At 32.3% G+C, this 23,763-nt stretch overlaps 1 protein-coding gene across 7 annotated transcripts in view; it reads right to left on the reverse strand.

The window, feature by feature from the left end:
- Positions 1–789: 789 nt before the first annotated feature.
- The window catches only part of LOC143230958 (uncharacterized), a 42,161-nt gene continuing 19,187 nt past the window's right edge, over positions 790–23,763 (reverse strand). For all 7 annotated transcript variants that reach the window (XM_076465313.1, XM_076465316.1, XM_076465312.1 and 4 more), the window contains exons 4-7: positions 20,274–20,422; positions 19,956–20,025; positions 13,678–13,814; positions 790–2,099 (exon numbers count right to left, since the gene is read on the reverse strand). In XM_076465313.1, the coding sequence (XP_076321428.1) occupies positions 1,835–2,099; positions 13,678–13,814; positions 19,956–20,025; positions 20,274–20,422 (621 nt within the window). In that variant the 3' untranslated portion in view covers positions 790–1,834. The remainder of the gene's footprint in view (positions 2,100–13,677; positions 13,815–19,955; positions 20,026–20,273; positions 20,423–23,763) is intronic.

A 23,763-nucleotide genomic window follows, 5' to 3' on the forward strand; every position in this document is an offset into this window, starting at 1 on the left:
AAAAAATTACCAGTTACACCAGTTGCACTGCTCATATTTTGCAGTTATGCATTTAAGAAGGAATGGAATCAGTTAGCATTTTATTTGGCTTATTACTCATCCACAGAGGTATTGAAGCATTTTTCAGAGAATAAATACACCATGGGGTACCAAAACAATCTCTGAAAGAGGATATGGTTATACAATGGAACTTCACATATGAAATTATTGAAATACTGCATAATAAACAACAAACAGTACTGGCACTTCTGTTTGATAAGAATGTTATAAAGCAAGCTGACAGAAAATGGCTGATATTGCATGAAAGTTACTAGGATTTAATGGACCCTTTATGTGACATAATGAAACCTTGGCTGTGACAACAACTTGACTCTCTGAAAAAACGGATATAACAACACAAGCCCTTAACTATTTACACAGTAGAATAAGAGAGAGAGAGAAGGCTAGTAATGCATGTCTACAGGACATTGGTTAAATTATAAACAATTTAATAAGAAAGAAATGTCATGCAAAACACATGAAAAAAATAGTAGCTATGCACCCAGTTTTGTTATGATTAAAATAGCATTAGCAATTTAAATTTTTTTGAATATTATAATTTTTATTGATTTTAATCAAAACATTTAGTTAGATAAAAAAATCATTTTAATTTTTTGCAAAAAAAAACAAAACACAAAAAAATGATTAATATGGTTGATTTAATCAAAACAATGAAGAATATTTAAAGCCATTTTCATCCAAGTAATGCTAGGTACTCTAATAGTGGGGTAAACACATTGAAAACATTCCTGAAGAGTCATCTTTTTATTTAAAAATCAGCATGTTACACTCTGTGTTATTTGTGCATTCAATCTTCTAAACTCTGTTATTTGACTACCTATGTCTTCTTTATATGATAACAGCAACCTAAGACATCATTGTTAAACTTGAAGAATTTTGTGAGCTCTCATCTCACAAACAAGTCTTACTCTGTCAAATTCTGATATTCATATACTGAACTAATCATCCAAATTTATGTATCTTCTCAAATTAATAAGTGATATCTGGGTAGTTAAAGGAGAACTAGATTGGATAACTAAAACCCAACAAATACTCAGGTCTCTGGGCACCTGTGCTGACCTCTGATTTAAGCTACCTACATGTGTGACATATCTCTCTGATAGTGAGTAAAACAACTTACATCTTGCTGTCACTTTTCAAAAATCTGCTTAAAAGTACCAGAAATATCTAAAACACATACATTTAATTTTCAGTTCTGAAGAATCTGTTTACAAGTAAATTTGAAACCCCTGCATCTGTGACACCATTCTGATAAAACAACGTACATTTTAGTTGTCACCTTTCTAAAATATGATTACAATTTATTATAAAACTTTATACCACTAACATTTGATACACCATTCTAATATTGGGTATCTAGCATGTACATCTTTTTATTTGTATGTAAAATATTTAATATATATTGTTAATCCAAAAAAGGAAAGCAAAGGAAATAACGAACAACGTATTATTGTTAATGGTACAGTGTATTCCAATACCCCATAATACAAAGTACTTATTGGTTAAGTTATCAGTAGATTAGATAACGTATTTTTCAATAACACATAAGTAAGTATTAACTGTACATTATAATATATTTAACAATATGATATATGCATAACAAATATATGATGGAGCAACTTTGCTACTACCAACAATCACTAGCAAATGTTTTGAAGCCTAGTTTTAGCTGATTTAATCATCATTAAACTTCTATTTGTTTTATGAAATATTCAACCTGGTTCTATGAACGTAATCTTTAAACTTATGAATGAATTGTTTCTCAATTATTATTCTAAGGTTCCCAACTTTTAGTTTCTATTTTCTCAGTATTTTCCAATACTGTACAGCTATTTTTAAACTCGCCTCCACTTTTATCATCCATGGCTTTGTTGGATAAAACATCTTCCAAAATTTCAATATGTTCAGCAGCACCCCCTAAGGGTGAAGGCCTTTCCTCCTGAAGAATACATCCATCTCCACTTACACGTTCTGGAATATCTTTAAAAGAAGGAGTCTTAGAAGGAAGATGCCCTTTAGAAAGTGGTCGTGGAAGTGGTCTATAAAGATATAATAAAATGTATTAACCTTCTAAAGTTACTTTTTTTTAAAGCAGTCTTGCAGCAGATAACAAAACAGAAGATGGTATCAATGTGTTTGTTCTTTCTATATTACATATACATTAATTGATCTGCAAAATCTTCAAGAAAATACATATAAAACATCAATATAATAAGAAAATCTCCTCAATGAATACACAAAGTGTAACTATTTTAAAACTACTTCTGTAGTAATACAACTCTATTAATCCTGAAATTCCTCAGTATTGGAATTTATATGGGTGGAAAATAAACCACAAGTTAATTAGACCAGACAAGCTTAAAATAGGCTTAAGCTGGGTAACCTAACACCAACATATACTAAATTATTCATCAGTGTTTATAAAAAAAATTATTAAAATAACTAAATCTTTATACTGAACAAATACAAATTAATTCTGACTTATAAATAAAAGCATTCTAATGTTTTATTTTGCAATATTTAAGAATGATAATGAACTCAATTGACAACTTTGAGCTAGACAGCTTTCTTTCAGAACATTTGAATAAGTTTTGTTCATGTTAAGGATCTAACTTATTTATATGATCAATGTTTTCAATGTATTTATCTCACTACTAAATACCATTTATACTGCATGGATTCAGGTAATAACTACAAATAATTACTTTTACCCTTTACCTTCTCAGTACCCTTAACAACACTGCTTAGAGGTTTAGTGCTCTTAACAATACATTGATAGAAGGCTTAGGACTTTTATAACATACTACTACAAGTGACATAATTTACATCTGTAGGTAGATCAGTATTACAGATTCTTGCATCTATTATGTGTCTGAATTCAAATTTTATGGTCTCTCCATTTCTTCACTGACTGAAGTCTTTAATCAACACTGCTACAAGACTTAGTACTTTTAATAAAATACTGCTACAAGAGTCAGTAATCAACTTGTTTCTATGAATGATTGGATTCTCAGTTTCTAAAGATTATGCCTCATTATTAAAAAAAACATGGTTAACTCCTAGCAACTAAAAGACAGTCCTCCTAAAGTCTTCCCTGAAAACAGAAGCAAAATAGAGTCAAAACATACAATATGAACCAAACAGAAATAACTAGAGAAAAAATTCAACAACTGGAAACTTACATGGGATTCTAACTATAACAACAACAAAATATTGTATTTCTCATCCTAACCCTAAAACAGTATGAATGGCAATGTCATTTGACTGAAATCAAGATTCTGATTTTCAATAATATAAATATGGTACATTTAAATAAATAATGCTACATGATGTACCTTTCTTCAAAAGACTAAAATTTCTGAACTTTTCTACTCATCCCTCAGTGTAATATAATAAATTTTAAAACAACAGACAAACAAGAATTTTACTTATAAATGGATATGCCAATTCATCTTATCTTATCATAGAATTTATGTAGCACCATTTTTACAATAAAGAACTATAACTCACTCTTCATTCACTCTGGCAAAAATCTGAACTATAAAACTAAACCAAACTGTACATTGTAGTGAAGATGACAGTTTCATTAAGAACTATACCAAACTGTACACTCTAGTGAAGATGACAGTTTCATTACAGAAATATACCAAACTATACACTCTAATGGAGATAACAGTTTTATTTTAGAATTATACCCAACTATACACTGTTGTGAAGATCTAGTTTCATAACAGAACAATACCAAACTATACACTGTGATGAAAATGACAGTTTTATTGCAGAACTATACAAAACTATACACTGTAGTGAAGATGACAGTTTCATTACAGAACAATACCAAACTGTACACTGTAATGAAGATGAGTTTTATTACAGGATAATACCAAACTGTGCACTGTTGTGAAGATGTAGTTTCATAACAGAACAATACCAAACTATACACTGTAGTGAAGATAGCAGTTTCATTACAGAACTATACCAAACTGTACACTGTATTGAAGATGACAGTTTCACAGGAATAAAGTTCAACAGAAATATTTTCAATATTAAAAAAAAAAATTAAGGAAATCAATTATGTAGTAACAAACAAGTCCAACATCTTCTTTGAATAGATGAGTGAAAAAAAATGCTTTCTGCTAAGCTCTTACTTGCATATTTACTGATATGGAATCTTTATTCTGTGACAGCTTAATCATTTAACAAAATAATCATCAGTTTATAAACAATTATAAAATCAAATACTACCATACAGCAAAAGTGGATTAGAAGGAATACAAAATAAATGATCTTAAATATATATATGTACATTTTATTTGAAACTTTTTATGATAAATACATGTAATATTGAATAAGGCTATATAAAACAGGCTGAACATTTTAGGCCTATCTGCACATACTTTTACAATAACTTACTAGCTTATTAACATGAGGTGTGCTTTACAAACATCAGGCTCTTTTCAAAGTTACTAATTCATTACAACATTTTTGCAGTCATAATGGAAATATCATGTAATTTTATATAAAGTTTTTTTTCAAATATAAACTTTATCAGCAGTAATGGTTTAATAAATTCACAATCTTATCTTAAGTTTAAGAGAGTGATATTGAACTTGACTATTGCTCACCTGTCTTTTACTGCATTTAGGAAGTAAATTATGTTTGAATACTGATATTCACACTGAGAAATGTTTATTTGTAGGTCTTTTACTTTTTCCAGCCTAAAATAATAATGTTTTAGTAACATTGAAACTGAATATAAATATCTTTTTTTCAAGTAGTCCTGAAATTAAATTTTCAATATAATAGAAAACACATATATATGTCACTATAACAAGGCCCAAAATAACGTTTGAAACATAGAAGACAAATAAAAGTGGGGAAAAAAAACAACACTGAAGAAAAGGTAGCATACTGTGGTTAGTAGAGCCAAACTGCAGTTGGTTTGTTTGTTTTGAATTTTGTGCAAAGCTACATGAAAATTATCTGCACTAGCTTTTCCCAATTTAGCAGTGTAAGACTAAAGTTAGTCATCAACACCCACCTCCAGCTCTTGGGCTACTCTTTTATCAACGAATAGTGGGACTGACCATCACATTATAACACTACAATGGCTGAATGGGTATTTTGGTGTAACGAGGATTTGAACCCACGATCTTCACAATGAGAGTCAAGCTCTATTACCACCTGGCCATGCTGGGCTAACTACAGTGGGGGTACATTATTTACCAGATTCAGTTTCTATTCCTAAACCTCAGATGTGGAATAGCAAAAACTGAAAAACTAGGACATGGGTTGATGCTCAAGCCCATGGCATTCCATATCTAAAATTGCCATTCACTCTGTGCTACCAGCAGTTGGAGAAAGCAATTTCTTCTAATGAAGCAGTACTGTATACAAGAATAAAATTGTGAATGGTTAAAACAATTAAACCACTCGCAATGCTAATATTTATCTCCTGAACTTGGCATTTCAACTCTCATATTGATCATATACATAAATCATCATAACAAAAAGTAAAATGTCTAGGTTAAAAACTGCCTAATACTAAATGAATGAAAAACAAAAATTTCTCTAAGTTCTAAAAGTAACAATACAAGTTTTCCAAACCCACTATCCTAAATAATATACTTTTTTAAAATACACACAATAAGTTAAGTAATCCTGAATATCCATGTTTTGCTGAAAACATGAGAGTTCTGTGTTGTTAAAGCATTTATCCCCAAGAAACCAGCAGGTTGTAGACTCAACAGAGAGCTAACCATTTTCATTTATCAAAGTTGTCAAATGAAAATTTCCAATATACACCTATAGTTTACCAAACGAGTCTTTTTGACAAATACACTTGAAATAGTAAGCATTAATACATTCGTTTTTGACCAATCAGGAGCCCAATAACATGAAATTCTATTAGATCTAAAATGAAGACAAACATTATAGTTTTCCTACACTTAAAATGTGTCTCCTATAGGTATTTACCTCCTCTTCCATAAATAATTAATTATTCTCATTCATAGCTGCCCTCTATATGCAAATAAATATTTACATATGCCATAATTCTTCCATCTCCCCTCCACTGGAATTGACTTGTATAGAGTGGCTAGAAACCTATGCAAAGGTAAGATGAGGATCAAACTGTCAGTAAGTCAACTGCAATTCAAAACCTGGCCACTAGGTACCAACATTTATGTTGGGTAAGAAAGAGGACCATACCATCAGCAAGTTGACTATAATCAAAACCCATCTATCTGACACAGGTGGAAAAGATCATGCCATCATAGTCTTCACCTCAGGTTCATGAGACTGAAGGGAATCTAGTACCTCCAACTCATGAACAAGTTACATGTGAATATGATAACTGATAGATTGATCCAGGTACCTAACACTCAGAACAAAACAGATGTCTACATAACATAAACCATCTCTCTCCAATGTGAAATTGATTGGAACAATCCAATGCACAACAATATCTTTGGAATAAAACATCGAAGGATAGTGGAAGGGAAAAACTACAAGAATCTGCAATTATCAATACTGTGTGGAGGGTACGTCCTCACACATGTATTACAAATGTATATGATCCTCTCTCTAAAACCAAAACCCAACCACAGAGTACAAACTTTCAAATGGGGGGTTAGGATGAGGGATCCCAATCAAAGGGTGAACTCTCTAAAACCAAAACCCAACCACAGAGTACTAACTTTCAAATGGGGGGTTAGGATGAGGGATCCCAATCAAAGGGTGAACTGTAATTTTGATGGCTCCCCAACACTTATCTTATGTTTCATATTAGAGGATATCACATCATCTACAACAGCAGAGCACCACCACCCTACTCTCAATTGAATGGTTTCATAATCATTTATATATTTTGTTTGTATTTCAATAACCCATTAAGGAGAATGCCTCCACAGACCACCACCCCAGCAGTATAGAACTGGAAAATGATAAGGACTCCACATTCAGAAGGGGACAAATATGCAATAGAAAGCCTGAAGAAATGTCAGCCCCTGAAACAATGCAATGAGTGATGTCAAAACCCTATTTTTAAAGCATAACATACTGATTTATTCCATACAAAGCATGGCAGGGATGGGCAGCTATCCCTCCATCTGCTTTACCCATGTAGTCTATGAGTAGGTACAGTCCAGGACAGGCAAACTTATGAAGCAATTCTAACATAAGTAAAAACTTGCAAGCAATCTTGTGAAATACTCCATCTCTGCAGTGTGCACTGAATGGCCATGGAATTATAATATGCAAATCAACAATGCTTAATAGTTCAGATTTAGACAATTAATGAATACTTGATCAGGCACCACTTGCCACAGAGTGGGATCCAAACAACAAACATTAATAAAAGGAAAAGGGCACCCACAAAAAGGAAAAATAATTAAAAAAAAACTTTCCCAGTGAATGTCTCAGTGAATTCTGTTATTGTAGAATGGGTAGAGATAGAAAAACAATAACCTGAGGAGAAAGAAACTGCAATCTGATACAAATAGTAAGAGTCAAATGTACCATGAGTAGCCAGCATGAACAGTTGAAGAAGTACTTCCACAGAACAATGAAAATGAAACACCAATGAATAGGTAAGGTGTTGAAGTGTGTGAGAAGACACTCTGAACAATATATGGGAGGAAGATGATAAAGAGGAATAAGCCCATAGAATGAAGTCAAACTCAACTGGCAAAGAAAAAAGAATGCAGACAAAGGATGGTTGCCGAGGCAGAAAGGGACACCACTGAAGAAAGTCATCGAGGCAATATAACAGAGAAGAGGTTAAAGGAGAAATGAAAGGAGGGGAAACCAGCTAAATAGAGAAGTTATCCTCATGAGCTGCCGAAGTGTAAGAGTGGAAAAATGATCTGGAGAAAGAGTACAATATAGACAAGGATAGAGCAAATGAAATATTAATGGCAAAAAAACAGATTGCTGATACCTACAGGCAAATTGGATAATGAAGGGAAAACATAAGGGAAGATGAAACAAGGAGATTTGGCAGTGCAGAACCACAAGAACATCCCCATCCAGAAGGTCATCCCACTGTGGCACACAAAAGGTCTAGAAGTAGCACATGCACAGTTAAAGAGTAGAGAGGTGGGATTGGGAAAAACAAAAGGTGTGGTACAGGACTGCCTTACAATCTGAGACTGAGGAGGCAAAAAACCTACAATCCAAAATTCAAGAGAGGCAATCAGCATGACTAAGAATAGTGGGTTCATCAGGTAAAATCATGAATCTAGAAACAGATGATTGGAAAATCCATTTGTGTTCAGAAACCTCCAAGTAAAAAAGACAAACAAGACAAGCCAGAAAAGTTTCACCATTGGGAGAAGCTGAATCACTTCTCCAATGACCCAAAGAAAACTAAGCATGAATACAGACAACAGGAAGCTCTGGATGAAATACAGTGACTAAGAGTGAAAAAGAAGAGACAAAGACAGAGAAAAAGGTAATGAAGGAGGAAGGTGAAGGTGAAAAAGATGTGAAAACCACAGTAGAGACAGCCAGGAAAGAGCTAGTAAGACAACTAAGCCTGCAGTGTCAAGAATAAAAGTACCCAGAGGAATGAGAGGTAAGACAAATGTGTAGGCCCAATCCTGTGTGTAAAACATCAATAGGCAAGGAAGGGCAAGGAATGAGACCAAAAGCAAGATGATTTGTGATTAAGGAACATAGCAAAAACTAAAGTGTGAGAATTACCCAACTAAATTCAAAACCACTGGAAACAAAAGAATCAGGAGACCACTTCATCAGATAAATGTGGTCTGGACAGGAATTTGACTCTCAACGTGAGTGAAAAGATTTGAAACATGGCACGCAATGACAGGAACATTAAATGTGGAGGATCCATAAAGATCCAACATGTGAATACAGAGGAATGAAAAATAGGTGAAGCCCTGGTGAATGAGATAAGTAACCACTGAAGGAAGGTCAGAAAGAATCAATATCAGACAATTTTTGGCCACACAAAAGAAAAATGTATCAAAACACAACCTAGAGTAAGAAGTTCTAGGATGTTGATAGGATAAAACATGCAATTTATATCTAACCACCAATACCGATCCACAATGGGGTGTAAAAGAAAGGCGTATAAGAACCAACAAATGAACCCTGCTAAATTCCACTGGTTATGAATAGCCCATGAAAAAAAATTTGCATATGAGCCTGACATAAGGGTATAAAGGCTACCATGGATCACATCCTAATAGTAGAGAGGAAACTAAAGCGTGTGTTGCAAGTGATGAAATATCAAGATATGCAAAGAATCATTTGTAATAATCTTCTGTAACATTGATAAACCCACAGAAAAAGTCCACCTATGGATGAGAAATTACCTCAAGGTAAAATTAGACTAACTGAAATAAAAATAAGGTGGGGCAAACCTAACAAGACTGCCAGTTTCTGATGTGGCACTAGGTCAACAAACAGCCTAGAGAAGATTATAAACAAATGCAATGGCCTGTAGAGACAGAAAAATGTTGCACCACTCAGACAGAAAGGCTGGTGACATTATCCCAAGACATGAGAAAGGAAAAGGGTACTAAAAGCAAAGTAGATGGAGAAAGAAATAGTAGAATAAGTCCCTATGTTAAAACCTGAAGAGCACATAGATCTGTTGTGAAAGATCATCAGTTGGTTACAATATAATATGATCAAACTGAAACTGGACTGGAAGCCTATGATTAGTCTCTGGTACCGTAAGCAATACAGCCAAAAATCACTGAATAAAACAACAAGATGAAAAACCCCTGGAAGAGATACAGGCATGGAAAAAGAATAGGAGAGTGTCATGGCTCCAACTATGACAAACATTCAAAAAAGAGGAAAGGGTTGAGTGTTGATGCACAGATTATGTAAAAGATATCACAGATTCAGATACATTATCGAAAACATATTACTAAAGAAAAAATATATAGAAATCCTGAAAAGAAAAAGAGAGCAAACATACTAAAGACAAATTTACATTGCAACCCAGAAAACCCCAATTACAATGAAACCATGTGTAAAGCTAAAGATGACAAATGAGACAACACAAAGGTAATAAAGAATCATAGAAAGACAGGAAACTGGATAAAATATACCATACCTGAGAAATCACATTTAAAATGCCATATTAGGCTTAGCTGATTCTGTAGGAAGGGTAGGGAAAAACATGACAAAAATATGTTGGTGTAAAAGGGTTATAAAATCTTCATCAGCCTGAACAAGTTGGGTTGTTCAGGAAGATCAGTCTTGTGATGGATAACAGCAGAGAAATCCAATAACAAGTTTCACTCATCTGCAGCCTGTGAAAATAGCACTATAAAATAATGCCTAAAATGGGAATATGTCATTTAAAATTCATTGTAGAAATATGTAAATGAAACAAAAATGTTTGATGAAAATTTGTGAGTTTGAGAAATTATAAAAACTGGAAATTAAGTGAAATAAAAAATTATTCAATTTTAATGAAAGATATAATGAAGAAACTAAACTATTATAAACACGATTAACATGATGAGCACCAAAAGAAAAAACATCTGTGCTCAGGTATCACCAAACAAGAAGTGGTTGTTCAGTATGTTTCACTCCTATTGGTGGAGAGTTGATGCATAATGGTATACAGACATATTGGAATCAGTCAATTTCAATGGAGTGGAAATAGAAGGCTTGTGGCACGTTTTTGCTTGTAAGAAATAGCTATTTACATGAGCATATGTGTAATGTACCATATCAGAAATTAGCCTATAGCACCTGAGGTACCAACTACACTGATTGTAGCAGTGTGTACGACTATTTTTACATTTATTAGTGTTGTTCATATTGCAAGTCTATGCATAAAAGAAAGTAAGTAAAGGAAAGGAGAATTTGTAGCAGAACTTATATTACTAGTGAGTAAGAAAATCCCAAACAATTACTGTATTAAAGTCATATAACTGAAAAAAAAATCTGTGAATTACTTCTCAGAATATTGATATAACGTGCTCATCCATAACATTCTAGGCTAACCACAACTAATTTGCATATTACCTTCCAATCAGAGCAAGATACCTGATTTGAGCAAAACTGAAAATCAACCTAACAATCATGGCTAATGAAATATACTTTTCTCGTATTCTTACATGTTAAGATTAGAATGCATTGTTTCATCAGTTGGGTATTCTTGTTATCAAAGGTATATTTTTAGCTGTAAAATGAATAATATTTCCCAAGATATTATATACTCATAAAGATTAGAATGCACTGTTTCACCAGTTTGGTACCTTTGCTGTCAACGAATATATTTTAAGCTGTAAACCTAATAACATCTCCAAAGGTTCAGCCAGCTTAAGAGATTTAGAATAGCCCTAAGTACATACACTGAGCAAACAATGCAAAAACGACTTTTATAATAACAGTACAATGTGCCAAATCCAAGCAGATGACTTAAGATATTTCTTCAGAAACTTACAAGGTATTGTATGAATTGTAACAATAACTTATTTAATGTTGAAGTAACTACAAAAATAGTACTATAACAATCCTTTGCAATCAATTAATTATAAATGTTCATCCTCAGTAATACTTTCCAATATGGAAAACATGTATCAAGGGTGATCCTCAGAATTTCCAATGCCTTTCAGATTTTGTTGCAAGTGGAAATGGGACCATTAAACTGTACAGTTTAGGAATGATGCAGATTATAGCTAACACGTATTTTATTGCAAATTCTGCAAAATTTTACATAACTGAAAAATTATGACATTTTTGCATAAAGATAATTTATTGAATTTCAAATTTCTCAACTCCCTTCACCCAGCATTAACAAGGTTGGTTAAATAATTTTATAATTTCTGGTTGTTTTAATTTCAAAGGATATAATTAGAATGATCATACAGGTATGCAACCAATATGGTAGCTGGAATACTAATTTCATGAGATAAGTGTTTCTTGTTTCCCTAATTATCCAGGTATATTAGCCTGTTTTATTTTTATACTAGTGTTTTGTTAAAAGTACCAGCTTTACACAAATGACTGTAGAGTGTGAATGGTTATCCTAAATATGGTATGGATAAGCCTCAGCATCCATATATGTTCTTAATTATTTTTCTACTACATACAAGGCTTGCAAAAACAAGTTAAATCTGAACAATATTCCTAATACTGTAATGGTCATAAATCCACAGGTACCTTTGTTACTTAGTTTACTTCTGAACTGTTCCCATGAAGTGTTTTATTCTTCACTTATTCCCAAACATATTAGAAAACATTTTTCTCTTGAAGTATTTTTGCTAATTGAGTAACAAGACAAAATGATTAAATGGATAAGCATGATATTTAAGGAAATCTTGTTATACCTGGGAGTACTCAAACCTTTTGTCATGAGGTATGAATTTAAACATTGTCAGTATTAAACATTATATTATAACACTTTCCAATGAAGAAAGATGCATTCATAACATGTATGTGCCATCTTAACTTACAAATACAACATTATGATTAAAGTAAGAAACAAAAAAAAAAAAAAACTGTCAAAAAATAAACAGCAGCAAAACAAGCATTGGCTTGTAAATTTCATATGTAACAGACTGTCAAAACATTTGTTATAAAAGTAATAAACAATTTTTAATTTATAAAATTCCAATGACTGATTTACTAAAAACACATCCTTAAGAACTTAATGAAGTTTACTTCTCCATCTGATTAAGAAACTCACTGACGTTCATTACAAGCTGAATACTTGCCCTATGATAGAAAATAACAATAATTTTCTTCTCAAACTATATCTAAATAAATGTTCAAATGTTCTATGAACATATTTTTGAAAAATTAATTATAATCTAGTAATAATATATATGTGTGTAGAATAACTATCCTATTTCTAGTGCTTTGCAAAAACAGTTTTTTTATTTAGTCATCTCCTTTAAGTATTGCTTGATAAACATTTTACATTCTGAATATTTTCAAGTTATATTCAAATGTTCTTCTTATTAAATCTTCATAGACTGAAACATGCAAAAAATATAACAAAAAACAACTAATTCTGAAAAATATCTTCCTACCTGGTGAACTGTATGACCCTAGAAATGATTAATTATGAAGGTATAGGTAGTGAATTTTATTATGTATTTCAGTGTCTTCTCTTTGGACTGTCTTCCTGGATTTTGGCTTTGTCATCCTGCTCAGCTGAAGTAAAGAGCTTTAGTTTCAGCATTTTCAAAATTTAAATGTGTTGTGAAGAATTTCAGCCAATCCTTATGATTTTTGTGTGCCAGCAATACAAAGCATGGGATGCACATATACATCATTTGATTTTATTACTTATTGTGACTTCTACCAAGCTACCCTCACATCTAATTCTATGCCCAAAGTTGTGCACCATCCATTTGATATATATATATGCATGGCTGAGAGAATCTTTAAGACAATGTTCCTTGTCACGGCAGAAAGTGCTGTCATCTCATGCAGTTTACATGTTCATTGATATCACAACAGCTAAAACATCAGTGCAACAGACAGATCACCTTTCATCTTTATACTTCATTTTGTAAAAGTGACTGTACTAGTTTTAAAAAGTTTATATTTCTTAAATTGTGACAAAAAGAAATCTAAATAAAATGATTTCACAAAGATAAAAGAAAAAATTCCACTAACTTCAAAGCTTTCAACAAATGTTCTTGTTCTATGCAAAGCATCCTGATTTCCTCATGAAGACATGATACTTCCATATCTTTTTCTCGTAATTTCTGTCTCAGCTTATACACAGTTTCTTCTAAACTTTCACACAGTGCCTATAAAATTCAGAACTATATATATATAGAAAGAGAGAGAGACACACACACACACATATTTATAAATGTCTTTCTAGATATATTAGGGGTGTCATGACTACCAGAATAATTATTGTTACAAATTTACTGTTGTACATTTATTTTAGTGCACATGTTTGTTTCTGTACAGTTTTCTTTTTTCATGTGACATATATTCTTTGCAGTGTATTGCTGAAATCCCACCTGTTCTCAGAACTTGTAAAGAATTCTTGAATGTGAGCAGCAACAATAGTTGTTTATGAAAACATGTTAGATTATTGTTGCCAAGCAAACTTTGGTGAAGGTTCGACAGACTCACATGATTTGTATAAAAGTAGTGCTTCAAGATGAGAATATAACTGGACAGCTACAGTCAGTATGCTATATACCTAAGGAGCTTTAATAGGGATTAATGTCTACTTATCATAAAACTACAGAATTTGACCAGGATTGTTTACAGATTTTGAAAATTACAAACCATTCAATTTTAGTGAATTATTTTGAATATTATTATTTTTATGAGGACATGAAATACCTTCTTTGGTAAATCATGAACTTCTAATAAGTGTGAGGCTAATTAAGAAAGAAGTCATGAGCTCAAGCAATGTGCAAAAATATCAAATTAATTTGCTCATCATGGACTTGGATCATCAATAAAATATTCATTTCTAGATCAGATATAAGACTCAGTATAGTTTGTAAAACTACTGTATATAAACCATCATTTGTAATAACTATTAGTAATAACCATTATTATAAATTGTATTGTTTTTATGTTTGTATATTAAAATATATTTGTCTTAAAAAAAAGAAATTATGTGAATCAGTCTTGTTGGCAAATAACATTACTTTAATACATATTAACATTTAATTAACTACTAAGCTCAAATTCAAATTTACGGTTATTTGAAATGGTAATACGAAATGTGCAAAAAATAATAAATCGAAGTCTCATCCGAAATAAAATCATAATACGCAATACGATTTACTCTTTGAAGAGCAAGAGGAATTATGTACTAGAATTTTTTCTTTTTTTTTAATTTCAAACAAGTTTGTATCTGTTATAAAGAGTAAAATTTATTTATTTAAAACGTTTCACCAGGTTTATCAGGCGAGATACAAGAACTGAAACTAACAGAAGTTAATTTAAAATAAGGTAATCACATGAGTGTTCATAACAGTAATAAATTACAAATTACGTGATTCATCAATTGTGTATTTAATATTTTATTTATTCATAAATAGTCAAATATATAAATACTAAAATAACACTAAGGCCTCAGCCTAAGTATGGAAACTTGTTTTATATACCAGCAAGAAATTAAAGTAGATATGCATGAGCACCTTGTAAAGTACTGAGGTTCAAAAGCTGGTGTTTCTCAAAAATATTTAGGAATGACAACCCTCCACATTTCACATGTCCATTCAAACTAGAATTCCTTTCATGACCAATTTCAAAAGTCTAGTATGTTAATGCTAGAAACACAGGTAAGGGTCATAGTGCAAATGCATGATTTTTTACACAGTGATATTCAACATATTATATATTTGTTTTCAAAGTTATCAACTATTCAATTTATTTTATGCTACTTACTTACCAACTGCTTATGGTAGATTAAATACCAGTCACAATAAACAGGGATACAAGATATGCATTTTGAAGATTCTAGAGGCTTTTTCAAACATGAAAAATATACTATGGATAAAAATATTTTTACTCTTCATATAAATATCACTCAAACTTGTCAGACTGAACTAGACTTATGTTGTCACTTCATAGACATACCTTGAGTAATAATACAGTTGTAACACACTTAAATGTTTGTGGTAAACAGATGTGTAAGTATTATTTGTTACAAAGCTTGCAATATTTTGTGCAAATACAGGTAATGAATTCAGAATTATAGTCAATATTCCTTCACCATTAGACAGACCCCCAACCCCACACATATTTAGTTGAAAACTGCTATTAACAAAACAAATATTCATACATTCCATCCTTGACTGTTTCAGAACAAATAAAATTACCTTAAATTCTGTGCTACATACAACACACTTTTCCTCACACTGATGTTAATCACATAACTTCCTTTAAAAATGAGTTAAAATCTGGCACAGAAAATTATTCTTCCATGCATATACCTATATAGTGTTTTACATTTCTTCCCAAACTTCTCCCATACAATCACAGCATATGGTTAGAAAATCAAAGAATACAGAATTAACATTAAAGTATAATTTACATTTTTACTAAACTAACTGCCATCTAGACAATGATACTTCATGAAATGTATAAGCAACAAAATATACAGATTGAACAAGCTATTGAACTGGAGAATCAAACATGCAGACAGTCTTTTACTACCTGATCTAATGGAACATTTAACCCTTAAACAGCAGGAATGTTGTTGATAGCAGCTTACCACAGATGTAAAAAAAATGGGGAAAAAAAATTCTTAAACAATCTTTAGCATTTTTATTATAAATTTTGAACAAAATATGGAAGAAAAAAAAAGCATAATAAAGACTTATTTATTACAAGTTCAAGTGTTTTTAGGGTATGAGAATCACTAAAACATTTTCCAATGCACAGTTTTACTCTACAGTCTTTACATCAGGTAGTCACCATCTTTCACTTCTTTTCTTTTCTTGTTGTATGCATAACATTGTCTTTGTCCAAATGTTCTAGCTCCTGAGAATGGAATCCTTTCTAGAAAGTGCCAAGAAAATGTTTTGTTTTTTTTCAAACAAGTCTATCAGGAACAGTAAGGATATATCTTCCTGGAGAAGGTTTTGTCACCTTTCCATACCTTTCCAATAACACATTGTAATTAAACTGCCTCTGTGATGGCTTCTTGCCAGTTTTTACTAGATACATATTATAAGAATTCAAAATTGAGATATCAATTTGGTGAAAAAAAGAGCCTCTTGTACCAATTCACACATTTATGAAGGCAGTTACTTTGTCCAATTTGCACGTCACTTTTGTCAGCTAGCCTCATGTTGATAATATAATCTAAAACTATATCAAGTTTGGTTATTGATGTTTAGTTTTGTATTCATCTTTTCCACTGTATTTTATTTCACCTTTGTGTACTGTACTAAGCAAAGTAACAAGATGTTTGACTTTCCATTGAAGTGCTAAAACATTCCCTTGCTTTTTTGGTCTCAGAGGTGCAAATTTAGGAATGTTCTTCAATTAGTTCCAAATGTTCCACAAAAACCTGTCTTATTTTCAAAGAGAAAGTTACATAATTCCAGACTTGTATATAATAATTATCAGTATATACTATATGACCCTTTCAAAGGTAGTCTTTTATCAATTGCTTGACAACTGATCCTGAAAATCCTAATCAGGGATATTTTAGGACATCTGAATCACTTGCAAGAGAGAGAATCACATCTATTACAATTCCTGTCTCACAATTACAAAATACAAACATATTTATCCCAAATTTATGGTGCTTACTTGGAACGTATTGCTTGAAAACAATGTGACACTTGAAAAGAATCAAAGATTCATCAATAACAACTTTTCAAATGGAGAAAAAGATTCCTTAGCTTTATTCTTCAGAACTGTAAGTACTTCTCAAACTTTCCATAATCATTTGTTGAAATTCGGTTTTTCATTATTTGCAAAGTGGAACTACCTAAGAATCTCCATGAATCAATCTTGAGTAATATATTTTAGAAAAATTGGAGTTCCTGTAAGGGGATCATTCTTCCAGTATACAGCCAACATGTTTTTTTACGTGGTATAAGCATGACCAGAGTAAGAAAAAGTATACATTTCCTCAATGATTGTATCTTCCCATTTCTTACTTCATGAAGGAGTGGTACTTTCACTTTCTTTGGAATTAAGGATTTACAAAACTCATAATATCTGTTTCTCCCACAATACGTCTCATTATACTTTGATCAAATATAGCAGTTGAAAATTTATAATTCATCCATAAGCCTAAATTTATCTGTGAGTCCAGAGTTTCTATATCAAAAGAATTAACATATAGATCAAAATCGTGACATCTTATCCATTGGGAACCAATGGATTCTAATTCACTTATGGATTCTGATCCACCATCTAAATCACGTTCAGAGCTTGAAACAATTAAATTTGATAAAGAAGAATCTGAAAAGTTTTCTTCTTCATTCGAATAATTTTCACGTGCTAATACTTCAATTTCGTATTTTGACAAAAAACATTTTCGCTTCATTCCGTTAGCTGACACCACCTTCCTTTTCTGTTTCATGACTTACACTGAGAAAATGGCTCAGGCGCAACCCTTTGAGTGAGTACGGTCACTACGGTGTGAGGAGGTTGCCAACTAATGTTTCTAGCCTATTCATCAAGAGATGATAGCTGTCCTGAGCGCAAAGCATGAAATCACCAATTGATGATGGTCACCGTTTAAAGGTTAAAATCTCCATATCATATTTTTAAACATGGGTTTAAAAACAATCATTCTTTTAATTATTTTAAAGTAAAAATCCTCAATTAAGAGGATAAAATTAACATACTTCATTATTCGTACAACTGCTGAGTAATATACTTTACAGATTGTTATTGTTATACGCGGCCATGTCATTTTCATATTTTGAATTAATTTGTATTTTAGTCTCAGTTCTTGTATTTTACCTCGTAATGCCAAGTAAGTATGGTGAATTGTTGGGACAATGTAAATAAAGTTAATAAAACTTTTTCTGGCATTTAAGATTCTACTCAAAGTCCTAACAGATTCAGAATTTTCCTACTACTGCACTAAGCGATTATTTTACTTGTTCTGCCATATGTATCGTACACTAAAATATTATTGTAGTTCTCTCACTGGCATACAGGGGTTTCAAAGAAATGCATAAACTGAGTATCCGCAAATAATTTTTCCCGTTTGATCCTTAATGAGCCGAGATAGTAATATAATTAAGCTGAAGAATTTCATTCTCTTGTTCTGAAACAGAAGTATGAGTTTATAATCTATTCCATTCTCAATTCACAAGTGTAATAATCAAAACCCAAAAAAAAGAAAAATTTGGGTTCAATTAATTTTGTGATCTGTGTCAGTAGGGCTTCGACAGTGTCGTAGTATGCACGAGTTCCACCGGTTAGAAAATTTAAACTGTGAAACCTCCAATATATATATACATATATGTGATTATAAATAAATCAATATACATATAATACAGTGCAGCACATAGGCGATTAAAATCAGCACTATAAAATCCATAATGAGCTTAATATAAAACAGAAACAATATAATAAAAATGAAACTTAAAATTATGCTTCCGTTATCATTCCTTGTTGTCGTTCTTAAGTCATAAAGAATACATAGCACATACGCTTGTTTTTACTTTATTTAACTTCACTAAAGTGAATTCAAAATAATTATATAAACTGCGGGTTATAGTAACTGTTGATTTAAAACTTCACTATAATTCTAAGGTACAAATGTAACACAAACATTATTCTTTTTAAAAGTATAATTGTTATAATATTGAGCAAAAACGGTAATTAGGTCACTACCGTTATCGTTTCAAACAAGGCAAAGAAGCCCAACTTATTACATACTATGTCTGAATATACACAGAAGCTTGCACCACTTATTTTGAAGAAAGAAAGTATCTGTATTAAGAAAACTTTATTTCTAAAAATTTATAGTGAGGCTGTTTCATAAATATATCCATTTTTCTAGCCATGTTTTGTAATTTCTGTAAAAGTTTTATTCACACCATTCGTATTCAATAACATATATTTCACTTTATATATAAGTGATAGTTCGGAATGAAAAATAACAAGTTCTCCTTAGACTTGCTCTCGAAGCCACGTACGAAGTCCACTGTGACTTAATTGCTTTGGGGAAAGTCCCCAGACCCTGGGCAGAAAGTGTCAGGATATAACATCCTCAGCCAACCCACAGTTCCACAATAAGCTATGAAGGAATTATCCAGAGCTGTGGAATAAGGGCGGGTGTTAGTCATAGCATAGGGATGCAAGGGGTAAGCAGAGCGCTTACTAGCAAAATGGGGCTTACTCAAGGAGAACTTTTTTGTTGTTGTTGTAATATTACATATTACTCTAAAACTAGAAATAGCTTTTTAATGGACATTACTAATACAAATAAATCTTACTTTGCTTTCTTCTATTGATTCATAAGGACTTGGTGGCTCATCAATGCAAAAAAATTCTCGAACCGGCTTGCTGAAACAGTTTTTCACCAGTATTACACTTTCATTCCTGAACAATCTCAGTTTAATGGCTGTTTTACATATTACAAATTCTATATATTCACAATATATTCGTATGAACTCACTGATATTTACTTTTATATAAACTTTGAAGCAAAAATAATTTACAACATTATTCATGATAGATAGATATTTACCTAATTCTTTTATAATATAAAATATGTACTTTTCAATTTGCGAGAAAACGTTATAGGAACCTACCATTTGCTTATTTCTGGATGAGATATAATGCTGACAGTATAGGCCTGGAGTCCAAGTAAACGGTCTTCCAAGAATAATGGATCAAAATTATTACCAAACCATCGTTTGGGAGGCAAACTAAACCTAAGACCAGGAAATAGCACCTTCAGCTGGAAAAGAAATATATTGTTGTATATATATATACAACAAGAACAAAGTGCCTTATGACAGTTGTAAGGTTTTCATGTTCTTAAACAACTCACGCACAAATAATATCTCGAATACCATAGCTTTCAATTAGGAAAACAACTATACATTCAGTTATCAATGAATAAATACATTGTATTACATTTTACCACAGTAACTGTAAAACCCACACTACTTTTACAGTCAGAATGTTATAACTAGCGTTTATTATACAAATCAAAGCCGGTTAAAGACGTGGTAAATCTATTTTAAAAGTCGTTCTTAGCAAATAGAAACCAACGTTTTGGAATGGCCAGAAAAATTATAAAATAAATCAATATACGAGTTATCTACATACAAGCTTCTTGGATAATTCGGCTTATACTAAGTAATCTGAGGGTTACTTTCAATTTGTTATTGGAGTCGACTCAACGTAATTGTACTATCAGAGCACATAACGATGGGGGTTCCTCTCTCTGAATCAGTACTCCAATCACTGGTACTAAGTGCCTAATTCACCAATATATTAAATAAATTGCATATAAACAGATACTAACTCTTTTCGTTATCAACTACAGGCGTCTTATTTAAACTGTAATTCACTGTATACATAAAATATATCTTGTATATTAAGATATACGGTAATGTGTCTTAGGTCAAAACAATCTGAAGTGATTTTCCACCATTTGTGGCTCGCACTGTCTTAATCCAACAACCATATATTTTCAGTGGACGTGTTTGTTCTATCGGACCCTTATTTCACTTACCGAATTACAATTCATTACGAAATGCACGACATATAAAATCTCCAATTCTTACTGAATTTTGTCTTTTCCTCCTCGCACTCGAACACATTGAAGTTGATGGAATTTTATTTAAGTCTGGTACATTGGCAAATCTTTATAGATGATTATTTTGTGTCAAATTTGGTTTAATTAAATAAAAATCCACAAAAAGTTAACAAAAAAACGTCAAATTTGATCAAAACTTTTGCGTAGGCCTACGCGACAGGTCAAATGAACTATCAGTGTAAAATATTTACTGCGAGTTCACCAAGAGTAGAAGTGGACGGTTTTTAGTTTTTTGTTATTTGCGTTAAATATGGCTCATTTAGAGCATCAAACAATCAGGTGAAAGTACGTGCAGATACAGATGTATTGGTTAAACAAAGCAAACTAGATTATCAGTTTCTAGCTAAAAGTGGACGGTTATTATTCATTGCCAACTTTTAAGCACAAATTTGTTACATTTTATAAAATTCTCTTAATTTAAGAGCGTTTAGCATTACGTGATATTAGCTTAAGCAGTTATTGTAAATATTGATGCTTGATACAGCTGTACCAATTGCATGAGAGGTTGACAAAAAAACTATTAATCTAGATTCCATGGTATTACTATACAGGAAGTTATTAATACTGTTTCATAGAGGAAAACGACCACCATATATTTTAAAGAATATAGATGGATGTGTAAAGTACTGGTCTGGTTCCAAATGATAAGGTTGTGATCCTAAAGCTAATGTTGGTCACTAGACAGTGTCACTCATTTCCTTCGTTGTTGTGTACTGACAAAAGGTCGTGACGTCTAATCAAAAAACGCCTTAGGTGTGAACAAAAAAAGTGAAGCAAAAAAAAAGGGGGGAAGAGACAGTTTGCGACTTAAAGAAATGAAATCAAAACTGATAGCCAAACTGGTATAACACTGGGAACAAGTTTACAACCAATATTCATTCGTTAGTTAGCCAGGCCGCGTATTTTGGTTTACCAACCATTATGTCTCAAGAATATAAACAATTCTTCTAAAAAAAAGGCACTCCAAAATTATTTGACCAACTATTAGCCACATTTAATTTATATCTATGCTCTGGATACATCCCAGTTTCTTGGAAGCAAGCTAATATTTTAATGTTCCACAAAGAAGGAAAATCGTCCAATAAACCAAACAGTTATTGACCGATCAGCCTGACCAACTGTGTAGGCAAAATTATCAGAAGAACAAAACGGATTTAGAAAATATATACAAACAAGAGATCATTTAATTACATTAACTGAAAAAATAATAAACATCTTTAATAAAAAAGAATGCACTGTCGCCTGCTCCCTTGATATCGAGAAAGCATTCGACACCGTATGGCACAATGGTCTTCGGTTCCGTATGTATGAAATCGGACTACCACGAGGAATTATTCGCTGGTTATCTAACTTTTTGGAAAATTGAAAATTTAGAATAAACGTAGAGGGAACTTTCTCGGAGTTCTTCACTCCAGAAGCTGGCGTTCCTTAAGGAGGGGTGGTTAGCCCTCTTCTCTTCATCATGTATGTAAATAATATGCCACTCAAAAAACCCAAACCATGGATACGCGTCACAGTTCGGTGATGATGTAGAAATTTGGAAAAGTGCCCCTTCACCAGAAATAGCAGCCACTAACTTACAACCACAACTAAATAGATTATGTGAATACTGCGAAAAATATTGAATTAAAATAAACACAGCGAAGACACAATTAGTAATATTTTCAAAATCAACGAAACATCAAAAAGTTCAACCCCATATCTACATGAACGTAGAGCTTCTCCAAAGTGCTATATCAGCAAAATATTTAGGGTTAACATATGATTCTAAACTTACATGGATAAAGCATGTAAATAACATAAAAACTAAAATTTGGCGAAGAATAAACTATGCTGGGAGTCTAACTGGTAAAAACTACGGAGCAACACCTGAAAACATAATTAAAATATACAAAACATATATAAGACCAGTAAAAGACTATGCAGCTCCTGCATGGATCAATGTAAGTGAAAAACAAATACAAACCAAACTCCAAACATTTCAGAATACACTAATTACATCAGCATAGAGAGTACCTAAAACCACTTCCTCAAAGTTCATGCAAAATTATTCAAATACACAATCAATACCAGATAGACTTCTATATAGTACAATAAAATATTTTGATAAAAATTGGCGAAAAAATGAGTTGTTATACGAACTAGGCAGATATTGCATATATGATGAAGAGAGACCTGAACACCTCACCCCGTTAAATTTGTACATCAGATCTTTAAGATAACGGCCCGGCATGGCCAAGCGCGTTAAGGCGTGCGACTCTTAATCTGAGGGTTGCGGGTTCGCATCCCCGTCGCGCCAAACATGCTCGCCCTTTCAGCCGTGGGGGCGTTATAAGTTACGGTCAATCCCACTATTCGTTGGTAAAATGAGTAGCCCAAGAGTGGTGGGTGGTGATGACTAGCTGCCTTCCCTCTAGTCTTACACTGCTAAATTAGGGACGGCTAGCACAGATAGCCCTCAAGTAGCTTTGTGC

The sequence above is a fragment of the Tachypleus tridentatus genome, chromosome 10 (assembly GCF_004210375.1).
Source record: "Tachypleus tridentatus isolate NWPU-2018 chromosome 10, ASM421037v1, whole genome shotgun sequence".
NCBI classification, from domain to species: Eukaryota; Metazoa; Arthropoda; class Merostomata; order Xiphosura; family Limulidae; genus Tachypleus; species Tachypleus tridentatus.